The sequence below is a fragment of the Strigops habroptila genome, chromosome 5, assembly GCF_004027225.2.
Source record: "Strigops habroptila isolate Jane chromosome 5, bStrHab1.2.pri, whole genome shotgun sequence".
Classification (NCBI taxonomy): domain Eukaryota; kingdom Metazoa; phylum Chordata; class Aves; order Psittaciformes; family Psittacidae; genus Strigops; species Strigops habroptila.
In genome coordinates, this window is record NC_044281.2 from 50474242 (window position 1) to 50493882 (window position 19641).

At 40.7% G+C, this 19641-nt stretch overlaps 1 protein-coding gene across 1 annotated transcript in view; it reads left to right on the top strand.

Moving 5' to 3' along the window:
• Positions 1-1835: 1835 nt before the first annotated feature.
• The window catches only part of DPP10 (dipeptidyl peptidase like 10), a 557376-nt gene continuing 539570 nt past the window's right edge, over positions 1836-19641 (top strand). Inside the window, exon 1 of the mRNA XM_030487513.1 lies at positions 1836-1896. Coding sequence (XP_030343373.1) covers positions 1837-1896 — 60 coding nt within the window. The 5' untranslated portion in view covers position 1836. The remainder of the gene's footprint in view (positions 1897-19641) is intronic.

Sequence of the window (19641 nt, forward strand, 5' to 3'; positions counted from 1 at the left end):
GCTTTCTGCATACCAAGCAGAAGACTAGTCTTTTCCTCACCAGCTCAATCTCTTTTGCCAGCTGTTTGCAGTAGTACCTGCCTCTGAGTCTTAGCTGAGGTGGGCAAAATGAATTTTGACCTTGGAGATACCAGATTTGAGACAATTTAAAGCAGATTTCCCTCTAGGAAATTCAGATCTTCTGAAAATGAACCCCACTTAAAAGAGCTCAGGCAGACATCTGAAGTCACAAGAAGATTTACAAGCACAGCTCAAGGTCCCCGTAGTCCTCCTGGAGTAGGTGTTGAGCTGTCAGCACAGCAAGCTCTCAGCCTTCTCCCTTTGCCTGTCCCTGCCCTGCAGAGTGAGATGGGCCTTCAGCTTGCACCTTCAGGCCTGAATGCAGGAGCCTCTGGGCAGGTGCTTGGAGGAGATGAGTGCCTGCCTGGCGCTTCTTCATGCTGCTCTAAGCGCAGCTTGAAGTTTTTAGCAAAACTGTGTTTTCTTGCATCTCTACTTTTAGGCACATGCTTTGTGCAGTTTCTTCAAACTATTAAAAAAAAAAAAAGAAAAAAGAAAAAAAAGGAAGAGTAGGGAGGAAAACCAAGAGACAGAACCACAGAACGAGCTCAGCTTCGGGCCTGAATTTTTTAAAAGCCATTTTATTTTTGAGCCAGAGCTTCCTGTGCTGGGAGTGTAAGCTTTGATACAGTATCAAATAGTGCTCAACAACCTCTCTCTTGAAAGAGCAGATGCTTCAGGCATGCCTGAAGCTGGTGTCTCACACAGTGAGAGCCTCCAAATCAGCAGTTTCTTTGGGATATTTGTGCCATGGCTTCTAGCTCTAGTCTGTCCTTTTTCTTCACTTCCTCCTGAACTGACTTTACCTGCTTCGGTTGCAGTTCCACGCACCCCCAAAGATGCCCCTGGAACACCTTGCTGTTTGGCACCGTGTCTTGTTTTACTGAGAGGTTTCTCTAAAGTAAGAGATAATTTAGGAATGTTATGTATATGCAAAATACTGCTTGCTCATTATCAGCCTGAGGTGTCACAATCTGCTCAGTGAATTTACCAACTTCTGTCCGCAAATCCTCTGGCTTTGCTATCAGCTCTGGGCTGAATCTGTGGAAAGAGCATTTCAATATGTTTCTGGCAAGTCCTGCTCATGAGTCTGGGGGGGATAGTTTTTTAGACTGTACCTCAAACCAACCCACAAAAAGTTATTTGGGTGAAAGTCTCAATCAGAGATGCACTTCTTTTGATCTATAGGGAAACGTGGAGCTCTAGCAGTAAACTCCAGAGATTTCAGAGATCCCGTGTGCAGTGGCAATGGATGAGAGGCTCATGCTTGCGTCTCGTACTTGTGTTACAGAACAACGCCTGTATGCCAATACCGCAGAGGGCTGCAGTCGTTTTAGAACCTAAGGAAGGGGCGGCAGAAGGGAATAGGGGAAGGAGGAAGGAAGAAAATGCGGGGGAACAAGAAGAAAGCAGCATCCAGCATAAACTTTCTGCTGCGATCCTGTTAATTTCAGCTAAGAGCACTGTGGGGTTTGGCTTTCTCAGAGAGGCTAATCCCTTCAGGCTCTGCTGCACAACGCGGGAGCGAGGGCACTGCGCTTCTTCTGGGCCCGACCCGGCCCCAGCGCAGCCGTGATCCCGGCGGGCGGTGCGGGGCGGTGCCGGGCGGAGCGGGCGGGCGGGCGGAGCTGTCTCGGCGCCCCTGGGCGCGGAGCCGCTGGAGCTGCAGCCGGAGCTGGACCTCCCCTCCAGGCTGTTCGGAGGCGCAGGGACCGCGGGCGCCCCGTGCCCGCAGCCCGCCGCGCCGCCGGACTCGGTGCGCGCCGCGGCGGCAATATGAACCAGACGGCGACGGTGTCCCACCACGTCCAGTGTCAGTCCTCCCGGGCCGTCAAGGTAGGGCCGGCGCCTGGGAACGGGGCGGGCGGCAGCGGCTGCGGTGCTCGCCCGGTCGCCTCTGCGCCCGCTCACCCGCCGGGGTAGCGGAAGGAACCGTGTCGGGCGCGGGGAAAGTTCGCTCCAGGGCAGGGCGAAGCGCCGGGTAGTGCGCGGGGCGGGCGGCGGCTGCTGCTGCCACTTCGCCCGCTGGTTTCCCCGCGTGTGCCGGGGCTCCCGGCTGTGCTACCTGCAATCCTTCGCCGGCCCCTTCCGAAAGTTTGCACTGGAGGAGGTGGCTGCTGGGCATGGAGCTGTTGTTGCCTCCCTCATCATTACTCTGTAGTAGGGGTATGGGTAAAGGTTGTGGTTGAGGAATATAATATCAAATCGACTTGTTGGTCGTGATTTTGCCGTCGCCTGGTGGGAACTATCCAGGAAGATAGGAGGCAGAATGTTTCCTGGTGGTACTCTCCTCACGAGTGAGAGATGGGTGTGGGTGCTGTGGCTGGGCAGTGAGGATGATGGTGGGGGAAGACCCAGGGCAACAGTGGGCTCTCTCCTTGCCTGCCTTCTTTCCCAGCTTCTAATGCGATCCTGCCTTTGCATTGATCTAAAACTAGTTTCTAGCCGAGTTACTGCTCTCTACAGTGATAGAATGAAATCCCTAAACAGATTTACATTCAGTAGGGAGTATCTCTGCAGAAATGTGTTTTGGATTTTTTTTGAAATAACAATGCAATCGGAGACAGTATTTGATTATTGATTCTTAGTTTTGGAAAAATAGCATCAAGAAATTTTACACTAGCTATTTTGTTTCATTGAGTGATGTGAGAGCCTGAAAAGTTCACTTTGCTGTTGACGACTCAGGATCAGCCGGTGTGAGGCAGTGCGCAGGTTCGTGTAGGGCGAGGAGAGCTGCTGGGGTTTCTCTCCGTTTGCAGGCAGGGTTGGGGGCTTTGGGGTTTGTTTGTCTTCTCAGAAGGAGCAGCTGAACTGCACATGGTGTTAAATTGTCAGTTAGTCTTTATCTAGTTAGTGCTGGGAATGAAAATCATGACTTAGAGCTGAGACAGGAGGGGATTAGAGGTATAAATCTTCTAATGGCGCTGTTGGGTTTATACAGGCTGCATTACACTTTGCAGTGTATAATCAGTAATGCAGAATGTCTGTAAGGCTGGGGAAAGAGGTGAGGATTGACCTGTGGCTCTAATGACCTGTTGTGTAACAGATAACTGTATTCATCACACCATAAACGGCCGGTTAGTTCATGCTCAAATGGGCAAGGTCATGGGAAGTGATGAATTACAATTGCCCTGGCCCACTTCAAAGAGTCAGCATATATAATATTAAATTGCTTAAAATAATTTCATCCTCTCCAGGTCTATCTCTGAAAGTACCAAAGAACCGAGAGCAGTGTGATATTTGCTCTGGGAAGTATTTCCCTCTTACATTGGGACAGCCAATGCTAATGTTTCACTGACAGCAACATTTATTAAACTCATTTGACTGGATTTCTAAGCCAAAACAACAACCAATATCAATATGCCGTTTAAAAAAAAAAAAAAAAAAGGAGACCCAGACAAGTCAATAGTCTTCAAAAAGAGAAAACATGAATCAGAGCCTTCTAGACACAAGTCCATTTTACAACCAACATAGTAATAGTGCTGCCATTGGAAAACTCTCATTTTTCTGCTCTTAATTCAATGTGTCAGGTGTAAAATGTGCTTTATAAATAGTTTCAAGTGCTTCCATACTAGGCAAATGGGTATGCCATGAGAAAGTATTTATGGCCATAGACGAGCAGTAAGTGCCCTATGGTAATGAGGACCTTGTATTGGAAATTACTTAAAAAATACATCATTAGTGATCAGACAAATATAAATTGCATATTAATTATAATTTGCAAAGGAACAGTGTTAGTTCCAGCAATTGTGAAGATTAAAGAAGAAAGGTTACAGGAAAACTTCATACCTACTGAAATGACATCTATAAAACTGCTTCTTTTCTCTTTTTATTTCTCTCCAGCACACGAACCCATGACATCTCAACTCCTGTGTGTTACGATCAATGTAATGTTACTTCTCAGTGTTTATTGGATCAGCTGTTCACTGCTCTGTAATGCAGCATAAACTGTCAAATCCACATAACAAAAAGTAGAACAAGCCACTTGTAAATTGAATCATGCAAACTTTATCTGTGACAGTTCCTGCGCTGAACCAGCCTGGGACAGCAGGAGGGCTGGTGCCTGGACATAGGGACATCCTTTCTCTTTCTCATATAATTCTTTCTTGAGAGAAGGGTACAACTCTGCATCCATGAGCACTGAGAACTGAGTGTACTGCATCCAAAGTAGTTTTGGTGGTGGAGAAAGAAGTTGACAGAGGAAATCTAAGGCAAGGAAAAAAAACCCCAAAGATACCAAACTCCTTGAATAAAATGCAAAATCTCCTGATAAAGCTGCCTTTTACCTGTAAGCCTTTTAACAGATCTTCTGAAACAGTTGCAGATCTTACCACCTTGCTGACACTAGTATGAATGATGATCTTTCACTCTGAGATCTGTAACAAAAACTTTTAGGGTCTAGCTGGGAATGCTAAACCCCTGCCTTATTTCTGTATCATTATAGCCTTGACTTCAGGAGCCACTCCAGGGCAACGAACCTGGTTTTATTCTTCACAATCTTGGCTCGTCTTGTCTACATGGCAAGTAAATTACCTCTTCCAGAGGAATCACTCTATAGTTGTGCATTTTCATGTTGCACTGATGGCCAAATGATTTTTTTAATTTTTTATTATTTTTTTCCCTGACAGAGGACAAAGTCTGTTAAAACATTGTTTGCCCTGTTAAGAGGAAAAAAGAAAAAAAAAAAAAATCAAACCCCAGAAATAGAAAAGGATTATTCTCTTGGCTGGCTAGGGTCTGCCATTATAAATTCTTTCAAACCAAACATTTGTACTGAAATTATGGGGACCACAGAAGAGAAATCCTTATGTTGTGCTCTTAACACAGTCAGGACTACAATTTGCACTTAAAAAAAAAAAAAAGAGGAGTTAAGCTAATATTTCTGTGGCTTTCCCTATTCATTACATTCTTTAATAATAGAACATTCTCTACCAGATCATGACTCTTTGCTGTTATCAACCTAATATTGATCTGGCTGTGAGCTGGATCATGGAAGGAGTTACTAATTGGCATTTCAGAAGCACATAATTACTGTGTAATATAATATGTGTGTTATACCTTTTTCCTCTACTCTTCCTTTTTCCCTGCCTTCCTTTCACTTTTATTTATTCATTAGCTTTTAGACTGTAAACTATAAAAGGCAAGAGCAGATATGTCCTTAGGAAAAATTCTGCAGCAAGTTCCATTAGTATCCAGGGATAGTACCAGAAATTTTTACACTTCAGGTTTATTATGGTTGTGTTTTAACACTCAGTAATTAATGAAGAGTGGTTTCCTAATAGTTTCTATTTGCAATTAGGTTGAGGAGCACATATATAAACAGGGTTTGTTGTGTTCCCTGTGAGCTTATATGTGTGTTTACAGCAACTAGGATTTTTACACCAAACCTGCACCTTAGCAGGAAGCATCTGCCTGCTACCGAAAGCTGTTGCACACGCACCTCCTCCTAAAGGTAGAGACATACTGTGTAGCTGTTCCTGTTCATAAAGACTGCTTGGTAATACTTTTTAGGTTGAAACTTCAGGTACAAAGATCTTTAAATGCTCACAGGGTGTGCACAGAACAAGCTTTGTGCAGGTATGAGAATCAGCCAAATCTACCAGCTGTTTAGGAAATCCCTTAAAATGAACAGCATTTCTGAAATCCATTACATCAAAAGCAAGTCACTGACATAATCTCAGTGAGTGTTCAGTTATGAATTATCCAGGATAATACGTAAGAAAGAGCACAAATATTACATGGCTGTATCATTGCTAGGAAGGCAGTTTCCGGCATCATAATAATGCAAAACACCGAAGAAAAAGTGATGCATTTAAAACTAGTAGGTTTGTGTAGCATTTTGTTTAAGGCATTAGATGATTAGATGACCCTGGGCTGCATCAAAAGCAGTGTTTCTCCCCCTCTACTCCACTCCCATGAGACCCCACCTGCAGTACTGCGTCCAGCTCTGGGGCCCCCAGCATAAGGGCATGGAAATGTTGGAGTGAGTCCAGAGGAGGGCCACCAAGATGCTGAGGGCTGGAGCACCTCTGCTGTGGAGACAGGCTGAGAGAGTTAGGTTTGTTCAGGCTGGAGAAGAGAAGGCTCCACGGAGACCTATAGCAGACCTAAAAGGAGCCTACAGGAAATCTGGAGAGGGACTTTCTACAAGGGCAAGTAGTGATAGAACAAGGGGGAATAGCTTTAAACTGAAAGAGGGTAGATTTAAATTAGTTATTAGGAAGAAATTCTTTCCTGTGAGAGTGGTAAGGCACTGGAACATGTTGCCCAGACAAGCTGTGGCTGCCCATCCCTGGAAGTGTTCAAGGCCAGGTTGGATGGGGCTTTGAGCAACCTCGTCTAGTGGAAGGTATCCCTGCCTGTGGCAGGAGGCTTGGAACTAGATGATCTTTAAGGTTCCTTCCAATCCAAACCATTCTGTGATTCCATGGTATGATTCTGTGATTAGAGAACTGCTGTGCCATGTGGAAGTTTAAATTGGCATGTGAGGAACCATACCTCTGGGGAGGTGCAGTGTGGATGTAGCACTGGAGGCTAGAAGCAGGCTGGTGATGGGGAAGGTAGATTGCTGTCACATCTCTGGATGTGGCTGTTTCAAAATGCATGGTTAGAGCAAAGTAAATATTTTTATTGTCATAAATGCTGACCAGATGTACAGTGCCCTTCTGTTCATCCTGTTATTGATACTCTGTCTGAAGGTGTGTAGGGACCTGTATTTTGCAGACCAAAAAGACAGCCATGATGACACATGCATACAGGGAAAACAAGCTGGAGGTCTCTAGATGGAAATTTGAAGAACTAATCACAACTTGTAAATCTTCCCATTTCCACATATTACTGTTCTGTATTGTTTCTGTCTCCTTGCCGACATCTGTACAACCAGAGAATAACCAGTGCCTTTTGCTTTTAAAAATAACCTTCCTCCGTCATAAGAAGATGAACAGTTACAAATAAAAAGCTGAAGGAATGAGAAAAAAACCCCAACTTTTGAAATACTTCTATTTTCCCCTTCCAGTCTATGAAGAAACAATTGCTCTATGCCAAAGGTAGCATCAAGAGTAGTTTATTTGGGTGACTTTCAATTTGTATCAATTGGAACAAAACTAGTACCAGGCAAAAACCTCCCATAGTACCATTAAAAAGAAAAAAAAGGAGAGAGAAAGGGAAAGAGATAGTATCTAACCCCAAGCTCGTGCTGTAAGGAGCACCAATGTCAGCATAGATGTGACACTCAGTGCTGCATCACAGCAGCAATTGCCCAGCACAGCTCAGCAGGAGTGGAAGCAGTTGGGGCATCCCTTGCAGGGGAATTCAGTTCCATTGCCTGCTGTGAACTCACTGCTGGGTTATGTTTGCTGGCTTTTCTTTGCCTGTACACATTGTTAATGTGCTTTCAAAACTTTCCGTTCTTAATTCCCTGCTGTTTTCATAGAACTTAAAAGCAATTAGCAAAATGTGTAAAAGTTGGATATTTCTATATATTTAAGTATATAGAGCCTGATTCTGTGGTATAGATTTGATATATATAATATATATAGCTGTGCGCACCAGCACATATAATACATATACAATTTATAGCTTCCAATTTAATGACAATGCTAGTAATTCAGAAGGTGGTCACTTTAAAACTAATATACACAAATATACATGAACATAATGATAAATTATATTTAATAATAGGTTAGTACTTTCCTAGATTGTAATCAAATAAAAATTTTCCTACTGCAAATCATTACTTTAAGAAATAGGGCATTAAGTTTGATTCTCTTTGAAGGGACGTAAGATATGGGTCTGTGAGTGTTAGATAACACTTTCTTGAAAGGATAGCACATTATGAGGAATTTAATCTTTCTCATTCTTTAATACAAAACTATTTTACTAAACATGTGTAAAGTGCTTATTTTGTGCTTATTTTGGTCAGTATTTTGTTCTTACACTTAGCATGGTAAGACCTGCATGCTGTCTACCATCTGAACATTGTTTTGGAATTTATTTAGGACCTTTCATGTTTTTAATGTTTTCAGATTTTTATCTGAGGTCCTCAAATTGAATTATAAATGTTAAATCATGTAACATCAGGTTAGTGATTGTGCTCTGTTAATCGTTTGGTGTCCGGCTTCTCATGTGTTGGCAACACCAGTATTACCAGCAGTATGTGGCAGAAGCAAAGAATCATCTTAGGCAAAATTAACCTCTATGATTCTTAAAAGTGAGGCACCTAATAGTGGCAGAATGCCTCAGTGGCTTTTAGTTTCAAAGAAAGATAATTAGACATGCAGGTTCATCACACTGTGAATGGAGTTAAGAGCAATTCACAGCAATGTACGCCAACCCAAGGTACCTAAGGGAAAGCAATACCTAGAATCAGAGTAATTAAAGACTCTTCACAGTCCTGAGCTGTGAAGTTAAGGCAGCTGCTGCAGATGAGGGTGTGATTCATTTCATAGTAAATATAAACAGTAAAATAGTTTGAGGGAATTGTGCTTTAAAATGCTACTGTCTCAGTGTTCATGGCAGAGGCAGCACCAGCTAACAAGGTGAACAGTGGGCGGGTGCTGCGAGCATCTAAGGGGGCTCATCCCCACATTAGGAGTGCTGGAAAGAGGAAGGATGCTGGTGCCGTCCAGGGGCCTCAAGGTAGGTGGGATCAAGTCCAAGGATGTTTAAAGCTTAGTGTTGGTGTTGCTGGTTTTAAGCTGCTGACCTCTTTCCTGAGGATATATCAGAAAAATAATGCAAAATTTTAGTTTGGAAAGAGAGGGGCTGGAACTGAACCGGTTTGTGATTCCACCACGCTGGAGTCAGCTGTTCAGTTTGACTTTGGGTGTGACCTTACCAAGGGAAAAGCATGTGGAGGGCGAGCCCTGTGGAAGTGTTACAGAAAGTTGAGAAGGAAACGGAGATGATAGTGGAAGGACACCTCAAGGCTGTGACGGCAGCTTGGCAGAAGGCAAAGGCATACGAGTCACAAGAAGGTGGGATCTCAAGTGTGGCTGTTAAAAGGCAGCTGTCAAGAAAGATTGGAATGGAGTATTGTATTCTAGCTTCAGCTAAAAAAAACCCCGCTAATAAGGATATTGGCTGTTAGATTAGATTACATTGCTAGATCTGGCCAGTCACACTAAAATTGTAACAGAAAGTCAGAGCCTTAAAGAGAAACCAGGAGACAGAGATATCCTACTTTTATTGAGAAGTGTCAGAGGTGAGGTTTGCAGTGTTATCTCAGTGTGACCCCCTAGAAGCAAGATAGCATAGTGTCCACAAATCTCATGCTGGGGAAGAAACCAATGTTTTGACCACATTAAATAGGCTTTCTACACCTAGTTTTGTTTGCTTTATGTGTGTGTGTATATATTATATACATACGTATATCTTTAGAAGGGTTAGGCAATGGGGGGAAGAAACCTAGAAGAATATAAACAAGGGCAAAGTTAAGATCAGGTCCCTTGATTTGTGTAGTAACATAGAAACAGTAACAAAAAAAAAAAAAAAAAAAGCCAAAACCATGAGTTTGTTGAAAAAGTTAAGACAATAATTTTACAAAACTGTTCCCTTTTTTTCCCTTTTTAAATTTTTCTCTTTAAAAAAGTGCTTTGGAAGCATTCCAAGATAATATTTTGGTAATCTTTGTCCAGATTTAGCTTCCTGTGCAATAATAGTTTAGCACCATGAGAGCGAATGACAGTACACAGGTGTTAAATTCTTAGTCTTTTCAAAATTATAAGTTGTTTTAAACTTACTCTGTAATGTTTTAATTGATGTAACTTATAAAGATGAATATTCTGATAATAATATTAAGCCTATTAATTTTTGTAAAACCTGGCTACCTTTCTAAGTAAGAGATTTTGGGTATAGTAATCCAGTGATACTTCTACTCACAGATTTCTAAGAATTTTTACATTAACATAGTTGTGGAGAAATCACAATTAAAGCTATTTATGAATCAAAAGTGTGCAAGCTCCTGTGATTTACAGTAGTGAACATCAGAGGTGCTTAGTGGGTTGCTAAGCACAGAAAAATTGATGGTATTATATTAAAGAACAATATTGTATTATATTAAAGGGCAATGTTTAGGTTTCTATTTTCCTGTAGCTTGAGAAAGTTACGACATAATAGCACTTAATATCAAATTTGCTTTAATGTTTGTATCATTAGAAAGTTGAACTTTGTATTCAAAGGTTGGCCTGTTCTTTCAGGTCGTAATCCTATTCCTCCTCCTGCTGCTAACTCTTGGGCAAGTGCTTTTCTGACCCCTGTCAGTGATCCTAATTCTCTGCACTAATTGTGCTTTGCCCAAGGGGAGGTCCCTGGCTGGTGTTGTGGCTGTTCTTCAGAGAGCTCTGGTTTTCATCTGTAGGTGTGGTAGATAGAGATTTCTCTCACCCTGTGGCTAAGTGAGATGCAAACATTTTCTGTGTGGATGAAACTGAGACCTGCTGAAGGGTTTTCGTGGGGGAAGGAGAAAGGGCAGACAGATGCCTATGCCCAGTGGTCACACTGGTGGCACTAAATGCCCCATTCATGCTTCTGCGTAAGTGGGGAAGGTATTGGAGTTTTTCTCTGAGATCTCCAGTGCCGTGTGATTCAATACACCAAATTCCATTAAGCTTAAGGGAAGCTGATCTCCACAACCATTAGATGTCAGTCGTGAGGGCTGAGTGCCCCTCCAGGGACCCCATTTCCTCAGCCTTGCTGTTGTGGGCAATGTTCAGTCAGTGATCTGGCAATTTGGTGCGCCTGGTGCTAGATTTACTATTCAGTGCAACAATCAAGAAACTTTGTTTAAATCATATTGGTTTATTAGCCTTTTTTATGTTTTTAAAGTTGTGGTTTCAGCAATGTAAAGGCAAGTGTCTCTTTTTTTGGCTTAGTTTTCCCTGAATGTTATAGAGGAATAGCAGGTTTACATATTGAAATGAACTTCTTTTCGATCAGTTGCTTAGGCAGGAGAATTTCTCACTTCCCAATTAAGGAATTTATCTAAAGGAAATACTTTTCCCCCTGCTTTCCTTTACAGCATTAAACACTTACTCAGCTTGAAAGCTGCATCAGTCTGCCAGTGCGGAATTAATGCCACAAACATATTTGCTGCAGAGATGACCTGCAGACATGAGCATCATGTTAAAAAATAGCTTTTATAATTCCTTGTGCGTGATAACTGGGAGCCAAAATCTGTCTCTGTTTTCCCCCACCCTGATGGCCCAACCATCCCCTCGCCCGGCCTTGCTGCCTCCTTGGGCTTGGGTGGTTGCTTTCTGGTGCATCGCTTTCTGGCTGTGGTGGGTCTGGCTTTGCCATGTCCCCATCTTTGCGTGCACCCTGGGAGCATCGGCACACGTGGTTCCCTCTGCATTCAGCTCGATGGGCTGTTCATGGGCACACACAACCTGGTGTCCTAAAACGTGAGCTAAGGCTGGTCTCATTGAACAGCAGAGAAGACTTTAGGCTTAGTTTAGCTTTTTGGGTAAATCTGGGGAAGGGAGGAGACTTCTTATTTTTTGCTTTAAACTGTTTGCCCGTTGTTGGTATAAACAAGTTTGGACATGTTCTGAGATTACCATCGCAGCTCCTGAGTGCTGAAGGGAATCAACCCTACAAAGCTTTTGAGCTTTTCCATCACTCACATTTTAGCTGTACAAGTAAATCTAGGGAAGGGAGGAGACTTCTTATTTTTTGCTTTAAACTGTTTGCCCGTTGTTGGTATAAACAAGTTTGGACATGTTCTGAGATTACCATCGCAGCTCCTGAGTGCTGAAAGGAATCAACCCTACAAAGCTTTTGAGCTTTTCCATCACTCACATTTTAGCTGTACAAGCAAATCCAGCATGTGTGGCACTGAGCAGCACGATAGTCTGTTTACTCAGTCTCTGTCCTAACCTTGCTCCTCCTTGAGGTTGGAAGGAAACTTCTGTGCTACTGCATTGGCCCCTTGCGGGACGTATTAGTTTCTGCTGCTTGTAAGGATCCTTTCTCCCCCTCTCCTGCTAATCCAAATCTGTAAAAGCATTTTAGGAGGGCTGGAATGATTGACTAAAGGCTTTCTTGCTATAACTTATACACATATCAGTAATTACTTAGTTGAGCTTTTTTTTTTTTTTTTTTTTTTTTTTGTACAGGACATAATATCTAATGGATGGAGCTAAAAACTGGAAAGGTGGAGTCCAGGGTAGGGTCACAAGCTGTCACCTCTGGGGGTAATGATGTTCACCTGGGGAGAGATCCTGCACCTGCTGATTTATGTTGAGTTTTTCCAACCACTTCCCTTTCGGAGGTGGGAGGAAACTTTCTGCTGACTTACCATGCTGACCCAGCTTGCCTGAAGGTCAGAGTAACCTTAGCACTACAGTGAAGAGAGCTGAGGCCTCTCACTTTATTTTCCTTTGTGCTACAGAGCAAGGGTTTGGTGACTTTGCATTTCCATCTGGGTGTATTTGTATGTTGTTTGCATGGGAGAAGTATTTTCAGCTATTTTTCCACATGATATTGTCTGAATTCAGGAAGTCAGTACAACCAAGGATTTGTATATTTAGAGACCAAATATATGCCACCCATGACTCTCTCCTTGTGATAATTTTTGAGCTGTGAATTCCCCACAGTTGCCTTCAGTAAAATCTCATCCATGAGTATGTATTTTTTTTGTATAGATTTAGTCTGGAGTTTGAAAAATCACAGTTTTATAATTCAACAGCTGTAATGTGTTTGCTGGGAACATTAATGTCTCTGAAACTTGGTTATGCAAATATTGCAGAGGGCAAACAGAAGCTCATAAAAAACAAATCCACAAAATAATTAGGGAAAGATTAGTGATTTTCTGGTATATGTTTTTTTTGTGTGTTTTTGTTTGGTTTTTTTAATAGTATTTCCTCCTCTCTAAACATTTCCCGAACTTTCTGGTTGCTTCTTCTGCCTCAGTGATTTAGAAGTCTCTGGTGACACTAGTTGCTTGCCAAGTGAGGTCACATTTACTGGAGAAACCCATCAAGCATCTGATGCCATTTAGAATCATAGATTGGTTAGGGGTGGAAAGGACCTTAAGATCATCTAGTTCCAACCCCCGCTGACATGGGCAGGGATGCCTCACACTAGACCATGTCCCCCAGGGCTCTGTCCAACCTGGCCTTGAACACTGCCAGGGATGGAGCATTTGCCACTTATTTGGGCAGCCTGTTCCAGTGCCTCACAACCCTTGCAGTAAAGGACTTCTTCCTTATATTTAACTTGAACTTCTCCTGTTTAAGTTTAGACCCATTACCTCTTGTCCTATCACTACAATCCCTTATGAAGAGTCCCTCTCCGGCATCCTTGTAGGCCCCCTTCAGATATTAGAAGGCTGCTATGGGGACTCCATGCAGCCTTCTCCAGGTTGAGCAGCCCCAACTTTCTCAGCCTGTCTTCATACAGGAGGTGCTGCAGCCTTGTGGCCCTCCTCTGAACTTGCTTCAACAGTTTCTGCCTGGCCTTGTGTTCCTTGCACAGCTCTGTAATTTTTCTACTGGATTAGAGCTGCATGAAATAAGTGTATTTATAGTCTCAGGCAGTGTTCAGAATGAGTGTTATGCATAAAATTGTTCGCTGAAGTAACTCTCTTGATGCTGCATGAGAGCTGGGCCAATAGAGAATTTGGGTCTCCATACCTACGAAGATTTCTGTAATTAAAACAGCTTTTATAGAGCATATTTGCATTTTTACGTGGAATAGTTGAAAAAGCTTTTAAGTTTCAACAAATCTGTCCTCTTTCCTCCTGAAACATATTTTTATACCTCCAGATTGGAATCATTTAGCACCAAATTCTGATGAAGAAAAAAAATCATCATTGCATGATCTTAAAAAACTTATTTCTCAGCTTGAGAAAGTTTTACAGATGGTTTTTTTTCTGCATGTGTCACCCTCTGAGTACATTCTGTACAAAGCCCTATAAAATAAAATTGACATGGGTTACATGCCATGGAAATAGAATGAGTTTGAACGAAACAAAACCTGCATTTGAGACTCAAGATTTTTATATTTAATTTTTAGACTGTAATCAGATAAGTACTGTATACTCTAATTTGATGTGTGCTGCACACACTGCAGAAAAAATGAGTTGCAAGATCTTGGAAAAGTACCTGCAACTGATGCAGTGTTTTTGGACAGAATTTTGTTTTTTATGGCACAGTATTTTTAAAAACACTAAGAATTCTTAAGCTGCCTTCTTGCTCAGCTCAATTGTTATTTGAAGAGCAATGCAGTGCTCATTATTCTATATTGTTACTGCGGAGAAAGCAGACAGTACGTATCTGAAACCTCAGAGATCAGTCTTTAATAGTCTCTAGATATAGAACAAAGGAATGAAATTACGAACATAACAGTTTATGACAAATTTTGGCTTCAATTTAATAAAATCTGGCTTCTAATGATGACCTGTGTGATCATGCACACTTACACAATTAGCATTTATATTTTAACTTTTTAAATTAAAATGTTGGATACCTACAGGTATAGAATATATCAAGTAGTATGCGATAATGTAAGAGTTCTCCAGAACAGTACTGTGAATGTTTGGCAAAGTCTCATCATGTCAAAGTTTAAATTATTGAATAGCTACAATTCTGCTGTAGAAAGTGCAATGTAGATTAATAGACATAAAAGGAAACATGTTCCAGATGAAGTAGCTGAGTAAATATATCATCTAAATGGTTGATGAAGTAGCTAAATTACTGTAAACAAACAATAAAATATCTTAGAGGAAATATCTTGGAGAAGTAACATATTGGAAGAGTGAAAAGATAAATGCAAATTGTAAATATAAAAAGGGAAAAGGCTGGATGGCAGTTTTTCAATGTACTACTTAGGTTCTCTTGGTTATCTGTCTAAAAAAGTTGGCATTCTTGAACAGTAATGACTACTCCCTCTGACACGGAGTAATGCATAGCAGATGATGGTCGATAGAAGATGGATACAATATATTTCTGCCATTAAAGACTTATAATGGAAATATTTTGGGGCATCGTAGTATGAAAATGTTCAGTAAAGGGAAAATGCTGAGATTGTATACATCAGTAATCAATTATGAGCCATCATAATGCATAATGGAGTAAGAAATCAGTCCCTAGATATTTGTTTTATTAGTGAGCCCAGTCCTGCAGAGTATCAATTCACTGTATACCATGCATTTTCTTTTCTTTTCTTTCTTTTCTTTTCTTTTCTTTTCTTTTCTTTTCTTTTCTTTTCTTTTCTTTCTTTTTCTTTTCTTTTCTTTTCTTTTCTTTTCTTTTCTTTTCTTTTTCTTTTCTTTTCTTTTCTTTTCTTTTCTCTTTTCTTTTCTTTTCTCTTTCTTTTCTTTTCTCTTTCTTTCTTTTCTTTTTTCTTCTCTTCTCTTCTCTTCTCTTCTCTTCTCTTCTCTTCTCTTCTCTTCTCTTATCTTTTCTCTTCTCTTCTTTCTCTTCTCTTCTCTTCTCTTCTCTTCTCTTCTCTTCTCTTCTCTTCTCTTCTCTTCTCTTCTCTTCTCTTCTCTTCTCTTCTCTTCTCTTCTCTTCTCTTCTCTTCTCTTCTCTTCTTTTCTTCGTTTTCTTCTCTCTTCTCCTCTTCTCTCCTCTCCTCTTCTCTCCTCTTCTCTCCTCTTCTCTCCTCTTCTCTCCTCTTCTCTTCTCTTCTCTTCTCTTCTCTTCTCTTCTCTTCTCTTCTCTTCTCTTCTCTTCTCTTCTCTTCTCTTCTCTTCTCTTCTCTTCTCTTCTCTTCTCTTCTCTTCTCTTCTCTTCTCTTCTCTTCTCTTCTCTTCTCTTCTCTTCTTTTTCTTCGTTTTCTTCTCTCTTCTCCTCTTCTCTCCTCTCCTCTTCCTCTCCTCTTCTCTCCTCTTCTCTCCTCTTCTCTTCTCTTCTTCTCTCTCTTCTCTTCTCTTCTCTCTCTTCTCTTCTCTTCTCTTCTCTTCTCTTCTCTTCTCTTCTCTTCTCTTCTCTTCTCTTCTCTTCTCTTCTCTTCTCTTCTCTTCTCTTCTCTTCTCTTCTCTTCTCTTCTCTTCTCTTCTCTTCTCTTCTCTTCTTTTTTCTCTTCTCTCTTCTCCTCTTCTCTCCTCTCCTCTTCTCTCCTCTCCTCTTCTCTCCTCTCCTCTTCTCTCCTCTTCTCTCTTCTCCTCTTCTCTCCTCTCCTCTTCTCTCCTCTCCTCTTCTCTCCTCTTCTCTCCTCTTCTCTCCTCTTCTCTTCTCTTCTCTTCTCTTCTCTTCTCTTCTCTTCTCTTCTCTTCTCTTCTCTTCTCTTCTCTTCTCTTCTCTTCTCTTCTCTTCTCTTCTCTTCTCTTCTCTTCTCTTCTCTTCTCTTCTCTTCTCTTCTCTTCTCTTCTCTTCTCTTCTCTTCTCTTCTCTTCTCTTCTCTTCTCTTCTCTTCTCTTCTCTTCTCTTCTCTCTCTTCTTTTCTCTTCTCTTTTCTCTTCTCTTTCTCTTCTCTTTTCTCTTCTCTTTTCTCTTCTCTTTTCTCTTCTCTTTTCTCTTCTCTTTTCTCTTCTCTTTTCTCTTCTCTTTTCTCTTCTCTTTTCTCTTCTCTTTTCTCTTCTCTTTCTTTCTCTTTTCTTTCTCTTTCTTTCTCTTTCTCTTTTCTTTTCTCTTTTCTTTTCTCTTTTCTTTTCTCTTTTCTTTTCTCTTTTCTTTTCTCTTTTCTTTTCTCTTTTCTTTCTCTTTTCTTTTCTCTTTTCTTTTCTCTTTTCTTTTCTCTTTTCTTTTCTCTTTTCTTTTCTCTTTTCTTTTCTCTTTTCTTTTCTCTTTTCTTTTCTCTTTTCTTTTCTCTTTTCTTTCTCTTTTCTTTTCTCTTTTCTTTTCTCTTTTCTTTTCTCTTTTCTTTTCTCTTTTCTTTTCTCTTTTCTTTTCTCTTTTCTTTTCTCTTTTCTTTTCTCTTTTCTTTTCTCTTTTCTTTTCTCTTTTCTTTTCTCTTTTCTTTTCTCTTTTCTTTTCTCTTTTCTTTTCTCTTTTCTTTTCTCTTTTCTTTTCTCTTTTCTTTTCTCTTTTCTTTTCTCTTTCTTTCTCTTTTCTTTTCTCTTTTCTTTTCTCTTTTCTTTTCTCTTTTCTTTTCTCTTTTCTTTTCTTTATTTTATTTTATTTTATATTATTTCATTTCATTTCATTTCATTTCATTTCATTTCATTTCATTTATCATTGTCTTTCATAGTTTCATTTTCCAAGAAAATATCCAGGCTGGAACTGATCACCCTCTACCTCTAAGCCTGAAGATGTATATATGATTTTATGCCAAAGCTGTTTGTGAAAGCATCAAAGTTCTTGTCTCCCAAACAGTGGCTAACTGGGATCAGCAGCAGAGCCAGCTGTGAGTTTCAGGTTGTAGGTAAGGTAAAGTTATATTGTAAAAGTCTTACTTCACAGAGTACACCTGGAGTACTGTTCCAGCTCTACAGCTCCCAGCACAGGAAAGATGTGGGCCTGTTGGAGTGAGTCCAGGGGAGGCCACAAAGATGATCGGAGGGCTGGAGCACCTCTCCTGTGAAGACAGGCTGAGAGACCTGGGATTGTTCAGCCTTGGAGAAGGCTCTGGGGAGACCTTAGAGCAGCTTCCAGTACCTACAGGGGCCTGCAAGAAATCTGGAGAGGGACTTTTTACAGGGGCCTGTAGGGATAGGAAAAGAGGAATGGCTTTAAACTGAAAGAGGGTAGATTTAGATTTGATATTAGGAAGAAATTCTTCACTGTGAGGGTGGTGAGACACTGGCACAGATTGCCCACAGAAGCTGTGGCTGCCTCATCCCTGGAAGTTTTCAAGGTCATGTTGGATGGGGCTTTGAGCAATCTGGTGTAGTGGAAGGTGTCTCTGTCCATGGCAACTAAATGACCTTTAAGGTCCCTTCCAAACCAAACCATTCTGTGACTATATGAGAAAAGTGAAAATAAAAAGTACTAGCAATGGCAGCAGAGTTGTCAATAATATCCCCTCCCAGCTGATGGGAGGCAGCCTGGAAGATATGGAAAAATTTGTCTCTTGTGGGATCACACCTTACTTTGTGCTAACTTTTTCTGTTTTTGTCTTATTTTTCATCTTGCTTCCAGTGGAGAACTATCATGTAGTGGTAATGAGCTGAGTTGATGAAGCTTTCAGAAGAAAGGGGAGGAAAGGAGATAAAATACTTGTAACTGTTTTCAGTAAGGGGGTTTTCTTGAAAATACTAAATTTCTGATTCTCAGTATTTTCTCAAAATGATGCTTAAAAAAAGATGATAAAAAGTTTCTAAGAAAACAAAGATAGTATTAATACTGAAATTACACTGATAACTTCTAAATTATTGTTTAGAAACTTCTAAAGTATTATTTTACATTATTATGATTTATGGAGAACATAAATCTACAAAAGGTAGGTAATAGACTGTTTTTATCTTTTTAATAACAGACCTAATCCCACAATCATTATTTAATCAAAGTTCTTATTTTCAGAGGGTTTTTTTTGCATGTGTTTTCCTGAGTCAGGTCTGTGATATTTAGAATTTTGCATTGGTGACAATTCACATTTGAAAAAATACATGAAGAAATGGTTGAATTCTTGCCACATGCCAACATGATGAACAATTAAGCACTATTAATTCCCTTTCACAATGGGCCTTGAGGCTAAAGAAACTTAAATGTCTTGTGCAAGGCTGCTGAAGAATTAGTGTTAAAGATGATGAGACCTTGAGGATTCCTATCTCTTTTCTATACCCAGCTGAAATACAACAATCTATGAGAGAAAAAGTACTGACACTACAGTTAGTAAAAACCCTAAAAAAAAAAAAAAAAAAAAGAGAGAATTGGAAACAGCAAAATGAAGGAGCCCCTCATTTCAACACATCCTTTCCACCAAATGACAATTTCCTGGTCAGCAGAGACTCATCAGATGTTTCATCGGGGTGGAGAGCAGTTTTATCCTTAGCATAATTGCTCATTTATCCTAGTTGTCTGTTGTGCATATTACCAAATAAATAATGACTTTGTCCTCTTACACTGTGCATATCTGACTTATAGCCTCCTTACTCACAGTAAAAGTTGCCTGAACAATGTGACCCAGAGAGGGAGTGTTGCACAATCTTCATATCATCAGTCTCCAAAACCCCAGTCTTGTTTGTTTTTAAGACAAAGTGTCTAAAGTTCCATTGACTTTTTTAAGAGGGCAGAGTCACTTGATAGGCGAGTTCTGAATTCTCATATTAATATACAATCTGCTACTTAAGTAATGCAACTGCCCCTAAGATAAATCGTACCTGAACATGGAAGGACCATTGGTGGGCAAAGTATTTAAAACCACTCCAAAGTCTGAACTTGAATGGCTTCTAAATCTTCAGCTGGAATTTATTATTTGCTGTCAAATTTTCTGGTATCATGAGCTATAGATCAGCTGTAGGCTCTCAGGTAAGGTGTAGAATAATGCTGCTAATGTATTTCTCCCTGTTACTGTTTCCCACAGTATCACCAGATGCGTCCCTTTGCTGGTGGCACAGCACCCATGAGGGAAGAGTTGCTTCTTCCTCAGTTTCCTCATCTTTGCATTCCTTAGCAAGAGCAGAGACCTCTGCTTGGGCAGCGATGGAAGTGCAGTATTTGTGTATGGGAGAAGCTGGAAGAAATGCCCCTTGGGATC